The sequence below is a fragment of the Lates calcarifer genome, unplaced genomic scaffold (assembly GCF_001640805.2).
Source record: "Lates calcarifer isolate ASB-BC8 unplaced genomic scaffold, TLL_Latcal_v3 _unitig_1976_quiver_2504, whole genome shotgun sequence".
Taxonomy (NCBI): Eukaryota; Metazoa; Chordata; class Actinopteri; family Centropomidae; genus Lates; species Lates calcarifer.
Genome location: NW_026115891.1, coordinates 1 through 21,934, shown reverse-complemented (window position 1 = coordinate 21,934; position 21,934 = coordinate 1). Strand labels below are relative to the sequence as shown.

General features: G+C 43.1%; 2 protein-coding genes and 1 pseudogene across 2 annotated transcripts; 1 reads left to right on the top strand and 2 right to left on the bottom strand.

The window, feature by feature from the left end:
• Nucleotides 1–3,271: 3,271 nt before the first annotated feature.
• LOC108891479 (tricarboxylate transport protein B, mitochondrial) lies at nucleotides 3,272–11,957 on the bottom strand. Its single transcript, XM_018688596.2, has 9 exons — nucleotides 11,565–11,957; nucleotides 7,835–7,942; nucleotides 7,006–7,105; nucleotides 6,454–6,592; nucleotides 6,219–6,303; nucleotides 5,944–6,048; nucleotides 5,736–5,851; nucleotides 5,578–5,651; nucleotides 3,272–4,883 (listed from the first exon to the last, which is right to left on the bottom strand). The coding sequence occupies exons 1-9, from the start codon at nucleotides 11,674–11,676 to the stop codon at nucleotides 4,769–4,771; spliced, it is 954 nt and encodes a 317-aa protein (XP_018544112.1). The 5' UTR covers nucleotides 11,677–11,957; the 3' UTR covers nucleotides 3,272–4,768.
• An 841-nt stretch (nucleotides 11,958–12,798) lies between these two features.
• On the top strand, nucleotides 12,799–19,624 carry LOC108891480 (voltage-dependent anion-selective channel protein 2). The gene is made up of 9 exons (XM_018688599.2): nucleotides 12,799–12,958; nucleotides 14,086–14,156; nucleotides 14,742–14,791; nucleotides 16,172–16,324; nucleotides 16,420–16,472; nucleotides 16,877–17,098; nucleotides 17,433–17,583; nucleotides 17,689–17,746; nucleotides 18,451–19,624. Exons 2-9 carry the CDS (start codon nucleotides 14,090–14,092, stop codon nucleotides 18,540–18,542), a joined length of 846 nt encoding a protein of 281 aa, XP_018544115.1. The 5' UTR covers nucleotides 12,799–12,958; nucleotides 14,086–14,089; the 3' UTR covers nucleotides 18,543–19,624.
• Nucleotides 19,625–20,967: 1,343 nt separating this feature from the next.
• On the bottom strand, nucleotides 20,968–21,931 carry LOC108891478 (torsin-4A-like; annotated as a pseudogene).
• Nucleotides 21,932–21,934: the final 3 nt, after the last annotated feature.

The following is a 21,934-nucleotide window of genomic DNA, read 5'->3' as shown; positions in this document are numbered from 1 at the left end:
CAAAATAAAATACTTTCTGTTGGGTTTAGAATATGGCTCCAAGAGACTTTTTGGTGCGTCATGGGATGTTACATATGTGTGCAGATTTTCAGATTTTTAGGCGCAACGGGCTTGAGGGGCTGTTCCGTTAAAAATGTAGGTGGCGCTACCGAGGCCATTTTGCCACACCCATGCTCAAGACCCCTAAATTCTTAAATTTTTCGCCGTGCCTGACGCGTCTGCAAATTTTCAGGAGTTTTGACGCATTTTAAGGCCCTCAAAAAGGCGATCAAAGAGGCGGAAAAAGAAGAAAAAAAATAATAATAATAATAATTAAAGCTGCGAGCAGCGTTGAACGGGCCCTCGCACCCGGCGCCCGTCGGGGGGAGCGGCGACCGCGGGACCCGGCAACCGCGGGGGTCAACGCAGGTCGCAGGGCACACGCTGGCGTAACAGTTCACACTTCCGAGATGTAAAAATTTAAAATAAAAGCTTTTATGCTAATTATTTTCTGTGATAATATTTTTCAGAGCTCATCATCTGTGACAGCTCTTGGCTCTCCTGACTGTAACCTCCCTGTGGCAGCTTCTCACAGACTCAATTAACTCCTCTTCCCCTCCCCCCTCAAACACAAACACAAACACAAACACACACACACACACACAGATACCCCCTCCCAAAAGGAGATAAAACTCAGTTTTAACTTGAGTTTACAAGCTTTGAGCTTTGAGCAAAAGCATTTTTTTGCAAGTTCTGTTATTGGGTGCATATATAAATCATTTATGCTTAAACAAGGGTTATAATGAAGTTATTTGAACAGTGAATATCTCATCTGCCTAAAGTCAGGGCGAAGCCACTAACCAGCTGTAGGGATGGGTATCATTAGGATTTTATCTTTATCCATACAGACCCCTATCAGTCCAGCTCAGACTGTTACTGGTTTAAGAGAGTGAAGTTTATAGCAATTTGCAAAATTTGGAGATTAGTGACAAACTAACCAGTTAGACTACATACAGACAAGCTTTCATTTTAGCTGTTAGTAACAGTTTGCCATGAGCTTAACCAGCGTGCTGTGCTTCGTGTTAAACATGTCATGAGACTGTGGACAACGTTTGAGCCAGCTTTGACATCTGCAGATATGAGTTTCTGAAGAGGGGCCTGCTGAGGTTAGATGTGCTGAATAATATCCATTTTCATATCAGAAAAAACACTGCATTAAACATTGTCTTAGCTCACTGAGCTGAGGTCAACAGGTAATATAACCAACCTGTGAGGTGGCTCACCCCCGTAAGATAAACACATAAATGATCCCTGATAGAACCGATAATTAAAGGCACATCAGTGACAGGGAATGCTATTAAAACTAAACTATAAACTGGTGACATTAACTGCAAAAGAAGATTTTTATTGATACATTTCAGGTAGAATTTAGTTTTCAATAAGGAAAATGCTGTAAGAAACCTGAATTTGTTGCAACAAATTTAAAATAAAAGCTTTTATGCTAATTATTTTCTGTGATAATATTTTTCAGAGCTCATCATCTGTGACAGCTCTTGGCTCTCCTGACTGTAACCTCCCTGTGGCAGCTTCTCACAGACTCAATCAACTCCTCTTCCCCTCCCCCCTCAAACACACACACACAGACACACACACACAGAGACCCCCTTCCAAAAACCCATCAAAGAGTAATACAATGGCTCCATCTGTAGGATAAAGTAGAGAGTCGCAACAGGAAGTTACCCCAAAATCTGAGGTTTCAAACAGGAAGTTGGGTTTCCGAACTTTGACGGGCCAGAACCGGCACACGCTTCGACCCAAACTCACAATTTTCGGAGGACTTCTTCCAAAAATTGTCAAGGAGGGGCTGACAACATTTGAAGTGAATCTGGTCACCCGTCTAGAAACTGGACATCACACTATAAAATATGTCATTTCCTGCTATAAATAGGTGGTGCTACAACAATTGTATGAATATTGACATATGGATGTGTGCAGATAGGTACCATTAACAATCCTGTAAAGTTTGATGCAGTTTGGACAAAGTATGGCCGAAATATAGCAAAAATAAAGCAACTTCCTGTTTCGTGGCGAGTAATCGAACTTTGAGGGGCCATAACTTCCACGCCCTTCAACAAAAACTCAAAATCTGCCGCAATTTAACATCGTCTATGTCTTAAGAACATACTATTAAGTTTTGAAGTCAATGGGATAATGCGTCTAGGACTAGTTCGCGTTCAAGCGACCCCTGGAAATGGCCAAAAACACACAATTTTTTCACCTTCCGGTCAAAATAAAAATACTTTCTGTTGGGTTTAGAATATGGCTCCAAGAGACTTTTTGGTGCGTCATGGGATGTTACATATGTGTGCAGATTTTCAGATTTTTAGGCGCAACGGGCTTGAGGGGCTGTTCCGTTTAAAAATGTAGGTGGCGCTACCGAGGGCATTTTACCACGCCCATGCTCAAGACCCCTAAATTATTAAATTTTTCGCCGTGCCTGACGCGTCTGCAAATTTTGGTAAGTTTTCACGCATGTTAAGGCCCTCAAAAAGCCGATCTAAGAGGCGGAAAAAGAAGAAAAAAAATAATAATAATAATAATAATAATAATAATAATAATAAACAGACCGAAAACAAGAGGGTCCTTGCAACTCGTTGCATGGCCCCGTTGGGCCCACGCAACTCGTTGCTCGGGCCCTAATAATAATAAACCGAACGAAAACAAGAGGGTCCTTGCAACTCGTTGCATGGCCCCGTTGGGCCCACGCAACTCGTTGCTCGGGCCCTAATAATAATAAACCGAACGAAAACAAGAGGGTCCTTGCAACTCGTTGCATGGCCCCGTTGGGCCCACGCAACTCGTTGCTCGGGCCCTAATAATAATAATAATAATAATAATAAACAGACCGAAAACAAGAGGGTCCTTGCAACTCGTTGCATGGCCCCGTTGGGCCCACGCAACTCGTTGCTCGGGCCCTAAATATATTTAAAAATCTCCTCCTTATAGCTTCTCTAACACTGAATGCCAATGTTAATTATTCCCAGACAATTAGAGTTCACCTAAATAAAATGAGCTTTTAAGATGAAAGGTTTTTTCAGAATAACATACCACAACACAAACTATAAGGATTTCTTACTCCTAATTTGTAAAGTAACAAATAATTGTAGCTGTCAGATAAGTGTTGGAGTGGATTAATGCAATAATTCCATCTGAAATGTAGTGGAGTATAAAGCAGCATGAAAAGAAAATACTCATAATGTAGTCAGTTACTGCTGAAATGAACACGACAAAGTTAACAGTCTGATCCGATGTTTATTTGTGAGCATACGTATTAGAATTAATTAGACTGAAGGCACAATACTGGGTTTAGCTACAGGATAATATGAAAACACCACAGATATTTAAATACCTGTGACATAGGTCTACATGTATGCAAGGCCTGGATTAACATGAGGCTGAAAAAGGAGCTCAAAGTAAACACTGTGTATCATACACAAAGACCGTGTGATGAGAAAAAAAAAATGCATTGCACTGCATGTAAACATGCCAGATTCACAAGCTACAAAGTCCAGTCTACAACAAGGCATTACATTTCTGAGCAGCAGTTGGCACATTGGGTTGTCAGTTCGTGTTAAAAGTAAAGGCAATTAACAATACATAGTTAAAAATTAAAAAAACAGAATCTGCAATAAAAGCTTTTCTACACCAGTCATCCTCCATGGAATGAGATGGAAGGCACTATTAATGGTATTTTCTCAAACAGGCAACTCTATGCATTCAAGGCAATTTAAAATTTAGAGGCAAAAACACTAACAGTTATAATGAACTGAGAGGATATGAACATCTCAGATATACTGTTCCTCAGATCTGGCACCAGTGCAGTGTGTGCAGCTGAGTACGTTATTAAAAAACAATCTGTAGTGACTAAGTACATACAACATTCAATCATTCTTAATCTCAAAAGATCTCAAAATGAATCATATAATACATAGGCACTTTTTTATAGTATCAGTCTAGTGAGTTAGCTGATTAAAAACATCTCTGCAACTTAAAAGTGAACCCTCTTCAACCACTGTTTGTTGTGGAAATGTGCGTTGATTATGTGTAACTGCATCTCTGTGGATCCTACAATCGTGATTTAAGGCATTTAGTACCCTAACCTCTGCAGAATGTGATATCTGAATATGAATTATTCCATCAGATACTGAACAAAATGGGTTTCAACTGTGTTTTAAAAGAAGGAAGAAAAATCTAAATATTTGCATATAAAGAGGGCTTTAAAACGTTTGATCTCTGGTATAATCTCTAATTTTCAAGTATAATTTCTTTGTCTATAGTGTCTGAATCACATTATGTTGGGTCGGGTATTGGTTTCTTTTTGATTAAGTACATAACAGCATAATATAAGTGAACTCAAAGAGCTGCAGGTGAACCTTTGTGCTGACAGTGTTCCCATTTCTCTAGTCGAGCAGATCTAAATGAATGCCCCGTTCTTTTCCCTGAGCTCTTAAGGAACTTCCCCCTCTCTGGAATTTAAGACAAAACAGCAAGTGTAAGCAGTGACTCTGCAGCCTGGAGCTTTTTTCATGCAGATAATGCTTCTCACTTGTCATAGCTGTGTTATAAATAAAATCAAGAACATACCAATCCCTTTCTTTCTTTCTGAAAATCACTAGGAGGTAGATATTAGAACCTAACTGAAGCAGTGTTTAAGGAGATTAGTTTGGCCTGGTTTATAATGTGTGTGGCCTGTTCTAACACTCCTGCTCGTGTAGCACCATGGTGTGTTTCAGTCCGTCTTCCAAACTTTGTTCAGGACCTTCACGACTTCCTCGTAGATGATGAATACTATGGCCACGTCCATACACACCCGACCCAGCCGAGGAACAGTACCTTTGTAGAACCTGAGAGGGATAAAAGGAGAGAGTGAATACGCTTAACATTCAGCAAAGGCCTCAAATTAGCTGCTTATAAATTACTGGCCTTGCTCTAACTGGAACCAGCTTTCCCTTTAGCGCCTCCTGAAGCAACACAATGTAACTGTGCTGAGCGACAGCGCCCTCTACAGCCACAAGTGGTGATTAATTCTGAGTAGTTAAGCTGGATATCAGAGGTGAACGCTTTTTAACTGACTTACATTTCAGCTTTACTCTGAACTCTCTGGGCCTGAATCCAGCAATGTTGCTTTAAGCTTATTAACACATCACGTCTCACTTCTTTAATACATACAAAAACCAAAGTGTAGAAATGACTTCCTGGACCTTCAGCTGTCTTTTCCTTCAGAGATGTTGACGAGCATACTTTGTTACCATCAGGCAGAGCCAGGCTAGCTGTTTCCCCCTGCTTCAACTCTTTATGCTAAGCTAAGCTAACAGTTTCCTGGCCATAACTTCTATATTAGATCATCCAGAGATCAGAGAGAGATTGGGGCATTTCCAAAACTGTCAGATTATTCCTTTAATTCATCTGGTTCTCCAGTTCCCTGCTGCACAGTTTAGGGTAATTACTACAAAACAAACTCTACATAAACACAGCCTCAACAAAATGTCAAACTCTGTCAGCCTCCATGCATCATATCCTTCCTGCATATCAACTTACGCCATTGGTCCCTCATGCTTCATGATCTTAACGGCGCAGTCCATTGTGCTTTTGTACTTGTGAGCTTCGAGACCCTGTTGAGTAAGACAGGTATGAGTATCACTCTGCTCAGGGCTGAATTATGAGATTTTAAGAAGCGAACACGTTCTTCAACCAACCTGCATCCTGGTTTTAATGACATCCAGGGGAGTGTTTCCAAACACACTGGCAGCACCAGCAACAGCTCCAAACAGTCCAGTCAACAGAGGGTTGATGGTTTTGTTGGGGTTGTCACCTTGGTGTTAAAAAACAGGAACAAAAGATGATTGTTTGTTTGCATTTTTGGTTGGATGAGAATGATGGGGAATGATTTCTTCAGCCACTCACCTTTGTACCAGTTCCTCAGTGAAGTCATGACGTAGAAGCGGATGGCCTGGTTGGAGCCCTGCTTCAGTACAGTGGCTGTTAGGCCCTGATAGGTCCCCTTCAGTCCTGGAGATACATCAGTACCATTAGAACTGTCACAGCTTTCACTAAAACGTCAATGAATGAACCCTTCCAGTGTTCCTGTAAAATCATTATGTAGTGAGGATGAAACAGCAGGTGGCAGCACAATGCTACTGAACCTGGACAGATTAAAAAAAAAAAAAAATCCTCCTTACCTTGAGTTCGAATGATCTCCCTCACCCCGTGGAAAAATCCCCTGTACTTTGGGTTTGCTGATGTCTGATCGTGGATGAATTTCACCTAAAATAACCGTAATTAATAAAGTCTTCAGGCCAAAGAGTCAGAGCAGAAAACGACTGCAGGACAACGTAAAATCAGAGACATGCCATGTGATGTGTGATACTTTGTTTGCACGGACACATGACACAGAAGAACTGAGCTGTTTTTTACCTTTACTGTCTCCATAGGACAGACTACAAACACAGCTTCTGCAACTCCAGCTCCAAGACCACAGAGGAATCCTCTCTTGCTGTCTAGCTTACCGTTCTCATCACGCATCTTATTACTGAGGAACTCAAACACCCCAAACCTGCAGAAATTAATGGAGAATAAAGACATGATTAATCACCAAAAAGAGCAGCTTCTAACAGGATATTCTCTCTGAAGGAGCTGCAGTTTGTGATGGCTTTATTAATGAATTTTAGATCAGTTATTAGCCATTAATGAGCATAACGTTTGAAATTAACATGTACTAACATGTAGACTAGCTGGCTAATTAGAAAGTATTTGCATTTATTAATGATAGAAAACAGAAAGGAAGAAAGTCTTTACATCTGACTTTACGTTGCTTGATAAATTTCGACCAATCGTCTCTGTTCAACAGCTTAAAAACACTTTAATCAGGATGACTTGTTTGTTCCACACTCCTATAACTTATATATAACTTATATGCTGCATGAGCGACCCCTCCATAAAGCGAGTGTGTCTGTGGGGTTGCAGTACCTGACGGCTGCTTTGGGTATAGAGCCATACAGCAGTGAGCTCAGCCCTCTGTAAAGACCCCTCACCCCATGACTGTTCACTGTCTGCTTCACACAGTCAACTGCAGGAGGGAGGAGAGGGAGGAGAGGGAGGAGAGGGAGGAGAGGGGGAATGACGAAAGAATAAGACACACAAAAAAAAAAAACGAAAAAGAGACGAGATATAAAAGTTACTGCCAAGAACAACATAGTCGGTGAACACAATCAGTAGCTGCATTGTTATAATAAATCTGCTACAACAGTCAGTCGTTGAAAGTTTTTGGGTGTTTATTAAAGCCTGAAACAACAGGCCTTCACGCTGAGTTTCCACAGATAAACATGATCTGTGCCAAAGTTCACCAGCTCTCATCGAGCAGATAACAAAGACCAACTTACTACGCAAATACACATCTGTTCATGTTCACAGTCAGATCTGCACCGACACAGTGTCTGAACTTACTATGGATTATTAATCAAGTGGGACAGTGCTGATACTTTGAACCTGAAAGGTCAATATAAATCATTAATCAACAACCAGTTCCTGATGTTTCTGTCAAACCATTAATCATGTAGATCTGCTGTGCTGAAGGCACTCTAATACATTTATTAAGTAATAGGGAAAAAACACATAATAAAACAACACTTTAAGATGCATTTGTTAATAAATCAAAAAGTAAAAACGATCACATTCAGAGTTGTCAATGAGTAGATGAAGGACACTCTCATATCTGTCAGGAAACGTTTAGCTTAGCTTAGCATAAAGGCTGGAAGCAGGTGGAAACAGCTCAGGTTAGAGAAAACAGAAACCTCACCGATGCCTTTGTATTTGGGAGGATTTGCCTTTTCATCGAGCTGCAGCTGCGTTTTAACGTACTCAGTTGGGAAGGTGATGCAGATCTCTATACCTCCCGCAATCCCACCTGAAATATCAGAAAAACAGATTAAAGGACAACAAATTCACTATGTTCTATTTGAAATGTGTTCACATTCACTTAATAAGATTAGAAAATCAAATACTTGTACACTCGTTTTATTTCACTACACTTTCTTGCACGTTAAAGCCACAATACTTACATCTGATCATGATAATAATAATAAAACTTTATTTACTATATAGAGCAATACAACATGCTTTAAAATACACACACAAAAAACACAGATGCAAGAAATAGGATCACAAAGAAGCAGAAATGTTTAAGGGGCAACAAATAAAATAAATGACTTTATATGTGATATTGTGGATGCAGTAAACTTCAGTTTAGTTTTCCTTTAAGTGCACACGAGTAGCCATCAGAGGAAGTCTACACTGTCCAGGACTGTACGCAGCACAGAGCAGTCCCACCTTAAAACCCTGGCTGTGACACATCTGCCGTTCAACAGCAAACACGCAGCCGGCAGCTGATTGGCTCGGCTGATCTCAGTGTGATTCTGCCCACAGATACTCCCCTCAGTCCTTACTCAACTCAGGGGGGTGTGTAGCCTCCAGAGCACATACTGTTCACCACATTACCGTACAACAACAACAACACAGCAGCAGCCTCACAGATCTTCTTCCTCTATTACTGTGACAAAATGACAGAACGTACAGTACGTTAACTTCAGCTTCCTGCCAGTAAAGTACAGAAAATGCACAGCTCTCAGGACAGCAGCTGAAAAAGTTTGACAAATGGTCATCTGTGTGCTTTGACTAGAAGATGAATCACCTTTACAGGAAAGTAAATGTTATAAAACAAAACATTCCTGCAAAAACTGGAGAAGTAAAATCCATGAAAGCTTGGATTTGCTCGCAGACATTTTTAAAAAGGGCCCTTTGTAGTTGCCTCTAACATGCACTCTCTCTACCAAAATGTCATGCAGAGAAATCCAACACACCACTGCTTCTAGTCTCTAAAACATTCAGACATGCAAGTCAAAGTCAGGCTGCTCATGCACGTAAAATCACAAGATTACAGGCTGACAAATCACTGTTTTCACTAAAACATCAAATGCATTTTGGCTGTCCAAACTGAGGCTCTGACAGTGCTGGTTATGACACACCCAGCCATTTCTTTGGTTAGAGACTGGCTTCCCAACTGCAGCTGTACCCATAAATTAAACTTCAAAAACAGTCCACATCATCTGCAAACAGGACTCCTTCAGTACCTGCGTTACGTCCTCGTATTCAAGCTGGAAAAAAAGACATAAAACCAGTTTATCGAGTCCAACATGTTTGGATACTTGAACAGGTATTTGGAAAATGGGGGTTGACTATTCTCTATTTATTTACTGCCTTATTTTAAAGACAGTTGCAACGTTAACACAAAGTTCAAACAGTAGCAGAGTAAACGTCAGTGCAGCCATAGGTGCTGCTGTTTCTCTAGAGAAGTGGAGGTAATGTGTCTTTATGAAAGGAGGGAAAGTACAGGTGTGACTGATAACATCAGTAATGGATACACTGTTAATGTGACTGTTACTGGTTCCACCTGTGCTCTTCCTGCTGTGACAAGTCAAAATGTCTGCCAATAAAAAGACCTGTCATGTCATGTTATTAACACACCTGTATCACATGTGTTGCCTTTCGATAGAAGACGTGACTATTCTATAAAATGTTCATTTAGGCTCTGAAATTAACACGTTATGCTTGGAAATGCCAGGAACTACATAAAGTTTTTTATTGTCACACTTTTTATCTGAATAATTTTGAGCATGTTTGGGATATATTCACTTTCTTGTCAAGAGTTAGATGAGATCTTTGATACCACTCTTGTGTCTGTACGCTAAATGTGCAACTACAGTTAGCTTAGCTTAGCATAAAGACTGGAAACAAGAGGAAACAGCTAGCCTGGCTCTGTTTGATGGCAATAAAATCTGTCTGGCAGCACGTCTAAAACTCACTGATCAACATGTTATATCTTGTGTAAGTGTAAAAACGACAACTTGTGGTTTTACAGGAGTTACGTGTTGGACTAGATGCGGGGAGCGACAGGCTAGCAGTTTCCCCCTGCTTCCAGTCTTTGTGCTAAGCTAAGCTAACTACCCCCGATACCCCATGAGAGCAAACAAGCTAATTTCCAACTATAATACTGATTCTGTCTGTTTCAGTGGGGATCAGTGGTTGTATAATGAGACCCAGCTCTTCTCCTGTGACTTGTTCATAGCTGCCTTGTCATCCTATTAGCCCACACCTCTGCCTGGATGATGCAATAACACTAAGCTGTGCTAATTTGTTCATCCTTAAACATCAAGTTTACCATACTCCACATTAGAACCAGAATATATGTGATTAAATAAGAGGCAGCAGGGAAATCATCTTAACCATTCGTGCCCCTTTACAACTTGTGACAGGCTGTAACCCAGGTGAAAGAGTGCAGGGGCTGACCGAGGAAACTGCTTTGTCATCGTGGCTCATGACACTGAACAGTGAGACCCAGGCCTCTGAGCACACACTCACTATAAGGGCATGAGGTCAATGGAAAACACTGTGCAAACTGCTGACAGTAATGTACATAAACTTAGAGCCGGCGCAACTTTTCTTTTGGATTTTTAACGTTGAAATAACGTGGCAGGTTCGTGGCTGACAGCTCTGTCTGACGTCCCAATGATGTTGCAATGTTATCAGTAATGATTGGCCTGTGGTTCATGCTGAGCTCTGTCTGTGTGAAGTTTGAGCATCTGTCACTGATTAATGAGACAGTCCAGCAACCAGAGTTCAAACCGGCCGGGTTTCTTTGAAAGGGGCCTGTGCTAAAGTCTACAAGTCCATGTGAGACCGTCTAACCTCCTGCCCCGGAGCCACGTCTCTGTCCCAGCAGGCTCGGCTGCACCAACGCACCAACGCATGGAGAAACCTGATGAGTTTAGTCATGAATCAGGTTTAAAATGACAGTTTTCTCCTGCCAGCAGTGCACGGTAACTTCAGTCTGCAAATCCCAGGACATACCAGACTGTCCAACCTCCAGCTGCAGGCTGTCCTGACAGGCTTGGTAGGACCAATGCATGGAGAAACCTGAGAAGATTCTGCATGAAACTGGTCTAAAATTACATTATTATCTTTGGTGCAACAAGGTTTCACCAGGGATCACCAAGTTCCACTTAGTTAAACACACATGATGTAATTTAATACGTGTTTCACAGTTATACAACCCAAACATCTATGTCACATTATTGTCACCTCTTCCTCCTGTTTAAAACAATAACTCCCAATAATAACACATAAAAATAAGCTATTTATTTTGGATATATTCATTCAGAGGTCTGGAGCAGCAGTACAGGAGATTCCTGAGCCAGTTTTTACTCAAATCAACAACAAAAACATACATTTAAAAACCTCTTTTGAGTCTCTTCGAGGCCTGCAGATAAGGCCGTCATGGTGGACTGCATGTAGTCCACTTTCTCCTGCCTGTACAGCACATTTCCTCTCATATGCATGTCAAGTAGGAGTAATAGTAGAGAGCAGGCCTGTGATCACATCTGTACACACGGGTTCAGCACTAAAACTTCTACAGAAGTTTGAAACAGCTGCCTCCTGCACATCCCACCCTCCTCACGCACAAACTTTCTTACCTGCCAGAATAGCCTTTCCAGGGTGCGTGAGTTTGGCTTTGCCCTCCGCAGCTGCAGCGGCCAAACAGCGGGGTCTGGGGAACGGGTTTACAAAGCTAGGTTGTCCGGACATGACTGCGATACCCCGGCAAAACTTTTTTTCCTTTTTCTCTGTCAATACCGTCGTGCTCGGTTGCTGCAAACCCAGTCAGCCTTCAAGCCCTCCTGCAGTCCGGGTGCTCTGTGCAGCAGCAGGAGTCGCGGTGCAGGCATTCAAAGGGCAGGCAGGCGGTGCTGACCATTGGACCTTTGGTGGTGCTGCTCTGGAGGTGACAGTGTGTGTGTACTTTTGACAGGGAAGTTCTCACCGTGGCGCACACACACAGGCTGATAGCGTCGAGTCAGTGTTCATTCAGGGCGGGGCAGGGCGCGACAATCCCCCACCTCCCCCCACCCCCGACACGGAGAGCGCCATGTTTTCACAAACATTTTAAGGTGGACCAGTGATTTTCTGCAGAGAGCCGACACTGGCTGCTTATTGAAAACTTCCTGCCCACTGGGGGGCGCTGTTTCTAACCCCTCAGCACTGTTTCTTCATCTAATCACTTATATTTTACACTTGACTGCATTTCAGAGACAAGAAATGATCTTTTTAGTCCACTATGTTTATTTGACAATTTTATTTGTACTTAAATATTGGCACAAAATTAATAACAGATCGATTTAGAGGAAAAAATAACGACATTTAGGGATTTTACACTTCAATTTCCCAAATTTAGCAAGAACAATGTCAAATAGATGCAAAAGATGACCACAAAAACACACAAAATGATTACAAAGAGACTGAAAACAATCACAAAAACAGCCACAAAGAAGAATGATGAAGATAAAAAATACAAAATGGCCACAGACATACTTACAGAACCGTAAAAATGTGAACAATAACTAGAAAAACACCAAAGTGACAACAAAGAGACACAAAAGGATTAAAACAACCACAAAATGTTTGTGTCTCTTTCAGTCTGTGGGGGTCGTGGGGGGGGGGCTTTTCCATACCTATGCCCAGGTCCCCATTGCCTCATGATACGTCCATGTCTTTAAAGCATTAACTAATGACTTATTAACCATTTATTACAGATTATAAACTCGGTATAACCGGAGCATTATTAGAAAGTGGTCCTAACATAAAGTGGTACCAACAGGTCGTAGGTGGCGGATTACTATCTTGTTTTCGCAGCGACTCTTTGTTCGCTTTTCGCACTGACACCGCGCATGCTCCGTGTGTCTCCTTCATTGTGCCCTGTGTCCCCGTCATAGACAGTGCTAAGCTAAGGCTAGCTGTCAACCCGCGGAGCAGCATCACGCCAGGGACACTCCAGGCTCTGCAGACTCCTCCTGCAAACACCGTCGCACCGGTAAGAAAAAATCATAAGATAATAAATCTCAAGCTCAGCTGAACGCAAGTGCGCGTTTAATAACGTTTCTTTTCAAGGTTAGCCGCACACCTAGCATGTTGGGAGATTTAGCTGACGGGAGCCGTGTTATGTAATGATGTTTAGCCTGGTAATGCACAGTTTAATCCTGGGATGATAGGGTTCCTGTGTGATCGGTGCAGGGACTCTAAACTCTAAACATTTAGCCACTTTATCAGCCTGGTTTCTAGCTAGCTGGCTGCCATGGAGGGGTGTGTTGGGTGGGTGGGGGCAGGCACCGTTATATTACAATGCACATTAACTAGTCAGTGTCCTGCTCTTGTCCTGCTAGCTCTGTCACTGGCCCATCTGCTGTCCTTTGTCCCTGCAGGAGATGCATGTAGCACTGTTCATTTGCCTGATTCACCGGTAATGCACCTGTAATAACAGAGTGGATTTGTCTTAAAGCCATGCAGGATGAAAAGCAGGGCCTCTTTTTCCCGTCTAACCTCCAGATAGTGTAAATTTCTCTCCTGTGTCTCGTTGATGAGGCCGGATGCAGAGTCCATGTTTAGTTAGCTTCCCAGCTGCCTCCAAAGGAACAGCTTGTTCCCTTCGGCTGCAGCTCTCAGTGCAGTCATAGGACAGTTATTACACCGTGTTTTTCTTTTTGCATGAAACCACAAGGAGTCAGACTCTCAGGATCAGCTTTGCTTGTGGTGCACCGTCATGGAGGACTCAGTTAAGACAATGACAGGACAGCTGCTTTGCTGCTAAATCATCACAGCAGCTGTGTGCAGGGTCTTCAGCTCAGATCCCTCAACAAAAGGCCTCACTCAGAGGTAGAGCTGGGTGTAAAATGATATTATCATTATTTTATATCATGATATAAAATGATAGCTCAAGTTAATAATGTTTAAACTTATTTTAATTATCTAATCGGTTAATTATATCATTAGTAACCAGGCGAGTAGTGACATATTAATGATGAATTCATGTGCTTGGTAAATAATTGGAGGCCAGCACTGGTTTGCCCTCATTCTTTGGTGTTGAAACCCTGAGTGTGAAAAAGTGAAAGTGTGTGTAAACGGTTTAAATAATCACGTTGCTGCTGAATCTATCTCCTCCAGCACAATGGCTGTCCCTCCTTCATACTCAGACCTGGGCAAAGCTGCCAAGGATATATTCAGCAAGGGCTACGGTGAGTAACCATGGGAGTGAATTATTAACTGTTAGGAATTCCTCAAACACACAGTCAGTTCAAATCTGGTTTTTCACCTGTGAGACTCCAGTGTTCAGATCATATAAATAGACTGATGGGAACCTTCAGTAGTGGGGGTGAAATTCGTCTCGTTACCTGAGTGTCCTGGGTTTGTTAGTATATTATCAGACTGTCCAACCTTAGTTTTAACGCTGAAGAATCCCATCACATCCTTTGAGTCAAGCTGGACTCATTAATGTGAAGATACACAGAACTAGACTGAGCTCATCCTCTCACCCAGAGAGCTCTCAGTGTCCACGGCACACCTGGTGAATCAGCTGTTTAACCTCCTGCAGAGGAGCAGGAGACATCATAACCTGCTCACTTCCTTACAAGGAGAAATACCAAATGTATTTAGCAACACAACACTGCATGAGTAATTAAAGGGTGAGACGTCACAACGAACCTCATCCACATTTCACCCAAAATATTAAAAGATGAATCCTCTCCTTCATTTCAGTCGTTCTGTATTTGATCTATCTTGGACTTATTTACCGTTAACACACAGCTCCTATCCTCCACCAGGCTTCGGTGTCGTGAAGCTGGACCTCAAGACCAAATCTCAGAGTGGAGTGGTGAGGACACTTTGTCTGTTTTTGATTTTTGTCATTCTCAGTCTGCTTCCTGCCTTCTCTCGCTCCTGCTGCTGCAGCCTCTCTCCTCTCTCCACACCAACACCAGTCTTACACTACATGCCCCCTTTTTTAATCTCAGTAACTTAACTCCTGCTGTAACCCGGAGCTCCAAGGTTTCTAGGTCGACGACTGGCTGATGCAGACGTGCTTGGCTTAATCTGTGCTCAGTTGTAGAGAGACACGACAGGCCCACAGGTGTGTGTCTGTGGCCCGTCTGTCTCTCTACCTGCCTCTCCTAACCCCTGCTCTGTCTCCATGCCGCTGCCCTCTGTGCCGGACCGCTCGTGCTGTAATGTAGATGGTAAGATCGGCGTCGGAGCCGACGGCTCTGATTGTCTGTGACGTCATTTTCATTTGGTTTCCTGTCCCGTTTATTCACATCATCCTCTGCTTTCTCACACGTTGTTTTTCTGTTTTTGGTCTGAATGTTTGGGAGTTTTTTCTCTTTGTTTAATCGTTCACGCAGCATGAGTATCAGTGTGCATCACGTCACATCACAGCAGGACAGGACAGCACATGAAGCTAATTATTTCCCTTATTTATCACATTTAAATTCCCATGCATTCACCAACAGCAGGCGTCTACAACACTTTACCACAGATGCATTTGTGTGGCAGTTCAGCTCACAGAGCTGTAAAACAGATACTGAGATTTTCATGAATCAGGAACAGGGTCCATTTTAAAAAGCAGAGTCCACTGTGTGGTGTTCTGGCTGCTAAAAACACCTGAGCTGCAAAGTTTCACTGCAGGCTGTCTGACCCAGTGAAGGCTTTTTGGTTCAATACTTTCATAACAGTGTCGACGCGTTTTGAAACAGACTCCAGAGAGTCCAGGGTTTAAAATACTGTGACTAAGATCTGTACTGAGAGGGAGATTTTTGCAACTGGAAAAACAACGTCCTCTCTCCCTGTTTCCTGTCTGAGTAGAATCAAAAAACCCTCAGAACACATCACGTCTTTGGCATTTCTGTTCTGAAACTTTAATAGAACTAATAACCAATAAAAAGGGCTGGAGCCGCTCTATGAAGAGCTGAGTTGAAGATTTTTTCTGTCCATCTCACTGGTGTCTTGCATGGATTCATGTCCGGGGCTCTCGTCTCACAGTCTGTCTAATGTGAAGTGTTCAATGTGCCTTTTCCTCGTTTGATTTCTGCACAGTTTACGATTCATTAAGTCTCAGTCTCAGTCAGCACGGCTCTGTCTTTAAACTGTCTCATTTATTTTGGGATGTTCTATAAACAGACTCTTTGTTTCTTCACATTTCCACACTTCCAGTTTGTCTTTCCCGTGTCTGAACTAACGCTCGGTCCCTCTCTGTCAGGAGTTCAACACATCTGGCTCCAGTAACACAGACACAGGGAAGGCCTCGGGGAGCCTGGAGACCAAATACAAGATGAAGGAGCTGGGCCTGAGCTTCAACCAGAAGTGGAACACAGACAACACACTGGCTACTGAAGTGACTGTGGAGGACCAGGTACGTGTCTGTGTGTGGAAACACTCAGTTCTCACACATGAAACTGATAAAACCTCTTTGTTGGAGTCTTACACTGTGTTAACTTTTACCTACAGCTGGCTCAGGGGCTGAAGGTTGCCTTGGACACGTCTTTTGTACCAAACACAGGGTGAGACTACATCTTTTTGCAGGAATGAATGATGGTGTGTTTTGTTTGGATTAGATGAAACGTTGAGTAACGTGTATAAACTCTGGGGCAGGTCTGGTAGTTGGCTAACACTGAAGTAAAAGCAGCATGGAGAAAACTCTGAACTAGTTTTTCCTGCCTGTCTTTATTCTTCTCGCTGGTAATTAGCTGCTATTGTCAGACTTCTCTGAACGCTGGAGGAGTTAAACGACGTTTCCTTCTCTTTAATGGAAGCTGGATTCATGTTGTTAAACCTCTTTTACTCAGGGCTGGGTGATGAAATAACGAAATGATGACACAGCTTTCCTCGATATTGATTTTGATCTTTTTGGACGTTCTTATTAACACTGGATGAGAGATGATAACCACATCAACTCGTCTTTCAGTAAGAAGAGCGGGAAGCTGAAGACGGGCTACAAGCGTGACTACGTGAACCTGGGCTGTGACGTCGACTTCGAGGGTCCCATCATCCACGCCGCCGCCGTGCTGGGCTATGAGGGCTGGCTGGCCGGCTACCAGATGGCCTTCGACACGGCCAAGTCCAAACTGGCCCAGAACAACTTTGCCCTCGGATACAGGGCTGGAGACTTCCAGCTGCACACCAACGTGTGAGTAAACTCAGTTCACTATTCGAGGTGAAGACAGCTGTATGATGTTCTAGGATGGTTACGCCCCTATTAACCAGGCAGGGAGAGAGTAAAGAGAAGAGGCTCAGCTGAATTATGGGAATTGTATGATTCAGTGTTTTTGGACTTTTTATCTCAGGATACCTCGGCCTCTGTTTCTGATTCTGAACCTTCTTTTCAGCGGTTTTTCTGGGGTCGTCTGTCCCGTTCTTTTCGATGTGAGATCTCAGTAATGCCTCAAAGGGAATCCCCTCAAATTTGCACAAATGTTCACGCTAATTAACTACAACTGAGCTCTGTGTCTTTTCTCTCTCAGTAACGATGGGACCGAGTTTGGCGGCTCCATCTACCAGAAGGTGAACGACGAGCTGGAGACAGCGGTCACTCTGGCCTGGACCGCCGGCAGTAACAACACTCGCTTTGGCATCGCCGCCAAATACAAGCTGGATAAAGACGCCTCTCTGTCTGTGAGTGATCCAGCTGCTCATTTACAGCACAGCTCTGTTGTCTAGGCAAATTCTGCCAAACAAATTCTCTGTTTGCTCCATGTCTTATCCTGTTTCGCTCTGCAGGCCAAAGTGAATAATGCCAGTCTGATTGGAATAGGCTACACCCAGAGCCTTCGGCCAGGTAGGCTCCCGTCCCCAACCGCACTCTCAACCACCAAACTATCTTCTGTAGAATCTGTGTTTGTGAGTTAATCCACTCAGTCATTAATCAAACTGCAGACCTACCTCCACACTTCAAACAGCGACAGTGTAACTGTAGTGAACTCATCAGTCGATCACGCTCAGTCTTGTTTATGTCACGTCAGTTTTGGCCGATGCCTTCGCTCGCACCTCAGAGAGCGAGCGACAGGATGTTGACTACCAGTGTCGCTAACGAGGGTTTTCTGAATTAGGGAAATTTCCTTGATCAATCTTTGGGAAAATGAACCAGTTATTGATTTATCTTTTTTTAATGCTGAAAATAAGCTGCTAAAGAAAGTGTGTTTCTCCTCAATGAAACCGTGAGTTAAACAACAATCCTAAACAAAGCCTAAGAACAAACAAAGAAAAACAACAACGATCTGCAGCAAATTAACAAACCAAAGAAAGATGAGCATGAGTGTGCTCAGGAGCGAGACACGAATACACCCACACAGAGTGGACTGAAGCTGAGAGGATGCTGAGGAACTGATGCGCTTACTTCACCAGCCTCACTCCGCACGCTGACACCAACGGATCGATTGCACTCAACAGAATTCTTAACCATCACTGATCGATAGTTTGATTATGCCCATCCCCGTCGTGAGTGTTGCAGAGAACCTTTATCTTGTGGCGTCGTCTCTGCAGGTGTGAAGGTGACTCTCTCAGCCCTGATCGACGGGAAGAACTTCAACGCTGGCGGACACAAAGTCGGCATGGGCTTCGAGCTGGAGGCATAAAGTGGAGAACTCAGACCCACCAATGAAGAAAAAAAACACATCACCAAACACTCCCCTCCCCTCACACACTCACACACACACACACATTACAGCCCCAGTCCACCACAATCATGTAGCTGCTCCTCTCTGGACTCTCCCACACAGCCCCCCCCATTCTCACATTTCACGAGCATCTCTGACAGTGAGAGTCGAGTCTCATCATGCTTAAACATCCCGGAGAGGAGTCGTGAGGGTGGAGGTTACAGAACTGACACTATTTATTCCCCTGTAGGTCTTGGATGAAGTAGTCGTTGGTGTAAATGTGTAGCTCGTTACAGCTTGTGTGTGAGGTGTTCCTGCCTTCCTCAAAAGAAAAAAAAAAGAAAGCATGTAAGGATGAAACTGTGAATGTTTGCTTGGTTAAAAAGGTGCTGAGTGTCTGTTTCCTCTTTTGTTTTGCTACGTCTGGCTGAGGTGTTGTAATCTATTACATGCTTATAAATGTTACTGCTGGTTAAAGTTTAGACATGACTGAATGAAGGATATTTAAAACTTGCATTGCTTTACAGGAACAACAGAAGCTCAGTGCAGACGCTCATAAATGATCTTCTAATTCTTTGTGACTTGTCATTTTTCGGTAGGTGAAATCAATGTAGTGGAATCTTCTGGTAGCTTGCGTAGTTAGTTTGCATTTCTACGACGTTGCTTTCGTCTATCTCGTCTCGGCACGGCTGTCACAAAGACACTGTCTGTCGTATGTCAGCGCTTCAGCTGTTTCGTCATGTTGCTCGGGGACCGCGCTCATTGCTGTCAGGGCTCTCGTCTCAAAAACAATCTACACTCCTCAGATCTGTACGTTAAAATACAGCCGATTGTCCTCCGAGTGATTCCAGTCGTAACGCTTGATAGGATAATGTAAGACGCTGTTATGTCCCACACGACTCTCCTGTTTTTGGTTTTGGTTTTTTTTGGGTAATCATGCATCACAGTGAGTTTTCTCCATCTAATTATGGCTCATTTTTCTTTGTCACTTAGACACAGTACCTCATTTTTTTCCAATGTTAACTAAGGGAATTCTAAATAAATAAAAAAATTCAAAACGATCTGAAAGTTTTGATTCATTTCTCTTCCAAACACGGAGTAAGAAGCGTGAGTGTGACGGTAGGAACAGATCAGATCAGCTCAAGGCCCACTTACTAGCCCTTTTTCTGGAGCTTTAACCACATCTTAAGGTCTTCCACAGCAGATGGAGTTTGCTCTGTTGTCTGGACTCCAACTCCATCTGCAGAGAGAAACTGAGATACAGTTAAAAGCTTGAGAAAGCTAGCGAGTGGAGCCCGAGTTAAAACAATAGTTTGACATTTCAGGAAATATGCTTATCTGCTTTATGGAGAATGAGACGAGAATAGTGACGCCACTCATCTGCATGTAGCTGCAGACGGTAGCAGAAAGACTGGAAACAGATATCGGTCTTAACTCTGGACGGAGTCGGACCAGCTGTTTCCCTGTATTTCCAGTCCTAATATTTCACATTCACAGTTCAAGTGAGCCATCGATCTTCTTGTCTAACTCTCAACAGTAACTGCATTTCCTAAAATGTTCTTGAACTGTTCCTTTAAGATTCTTTTAGTTTTTGTCAAAACAAAAAAGCAGCGTAACAAGTTTCGCAGTCGACAGCTGCTGTTGCAACAAGAAAACAAAAACCTCACAGCCATTTTTAAATGATGGTGTCTTTAATTTCAAGGCTCTCACTACGTATTAGATATATCAGAAATATTAGACTGACAGATACCTGAACACAGGACATTAACACATCCATCCATTAAAAAAGAGATCTTAAAGCTGGCGCAGGTCTGTGTGATCATACAGAAAATAAATGCAAACATTTTACTTCAATAAATTAACTTGTCAGGGAGCAAATCTAACACCAGAGGAAGATGTTTCTTGCCTCTAGTTAAGCTGGAGATGAGCCACTAGCTGCTACTTGCAGTTTTCCACCTGCAGGTCCAGAGCAGAATCATTTACTGAACTAATGCACTTCAGGTTTATCTACACTATCTGCTGACTTGCATTAGAATTAATAAAAGTCATGTTGTATTCAGTGTATGACAAAAAAGACGCCCTGCGATGAGTGTTAGTAAAGTCATGGCACTATAAATATTACAAACTTCCCCTCATTAATGAATGAATATGGGTTTTACTCATCCTCTCATGTCCTGTGCATCAGGTTTCTTGTTTTTCTTATGTGACGTTGTCCTTCACTAAGCATTCATGTCTGTTTGAGCTGCCAGTGCAGTGGCTGTGAAACACACTCAGAATTAAAGGGTCAGTTCACCCAAATCCCAAATAACCATCTCCTCTCCTGTAGTCGTATCTGTCCATGAAGATAGTTTTGGTTTTTTATCTGTTCAGGTTCTCCACCTCCATCTCAGAACAGTGCAGGTGAATGGAATTTCATCATCAGGGTTCCATGTAAATACGATAAAGAAGCAGCTTGTAAAGAAAGTATTGCACAAGGTGAAATTTTGACCTGATGGTTGCATCATTATTTTTGGGTGGAGACAGAAATCTAAGTTCAGGTACCTCTGAACAAATAAAACCAAACCATCTGCACGGAGAGATCAGAATCAGAGGGAAGAGAGACGACGTGTTTTTTGTACTTTGGCTGAACCGTCCTTTCAAAGAGTGTTTGTGGGCAGCGCATGTTCAAACCTCTTCACAGGATTCATGCCTTTTCCCACAGCAGAGCTGAACGTCCTCACTGTTCTTTGTGCTTTGTGAACAGACTGCTCCTATTTCCACTGCTCATCAAAGCTTTGGCTCGGAGTCGTGTCATTCAAGTTTCATAACCTCACCCACTCCTCATGAACTGTTTCTTCAAAGAATGTGGAGCATCCAAACTTTTCCCGCAGGCGTTTCACAGCAGGTTGACCTTGGCCACCACTTGCTTGCAGCCTGTCTGGGAATATTCGTGGCCTCCCACAGCGGGGTAATATTCGATCTCCCCTGCGAGGCGCTCTATGTTGGTACGATCCGGGTAGAACCCCTCTCGAGTCATTTCATCCAGGAAGCACTCCATCACGTGGCCTTTCTCCAAGAGGCCCAGAGGTAAGATGTCCGCCTCCGTCCACAGCTGGTGATGCTTCTCCAGAGTGTTGCGTAATATCGGAGTCAGCTCTTTTACTAGGTTACTATGACGCCCGGATGCCGTCATCGCCATAGAAATACTTGAGGAGTTGTGTAGCATATGTTTGGTGATGTGTGCATGGCCCAGGTTGCTCAGGAACAGGTAGATGGCGTTCAGGTATTCGTTGGACTGTTTGGAGGCCACGAGCCACAAGCGCGTCCAGGATCTCGTCGTGCATGTGCTCGGCCTCGTCGAAGATGAAGAGCGGGATCTTCTCCTCCTCCTC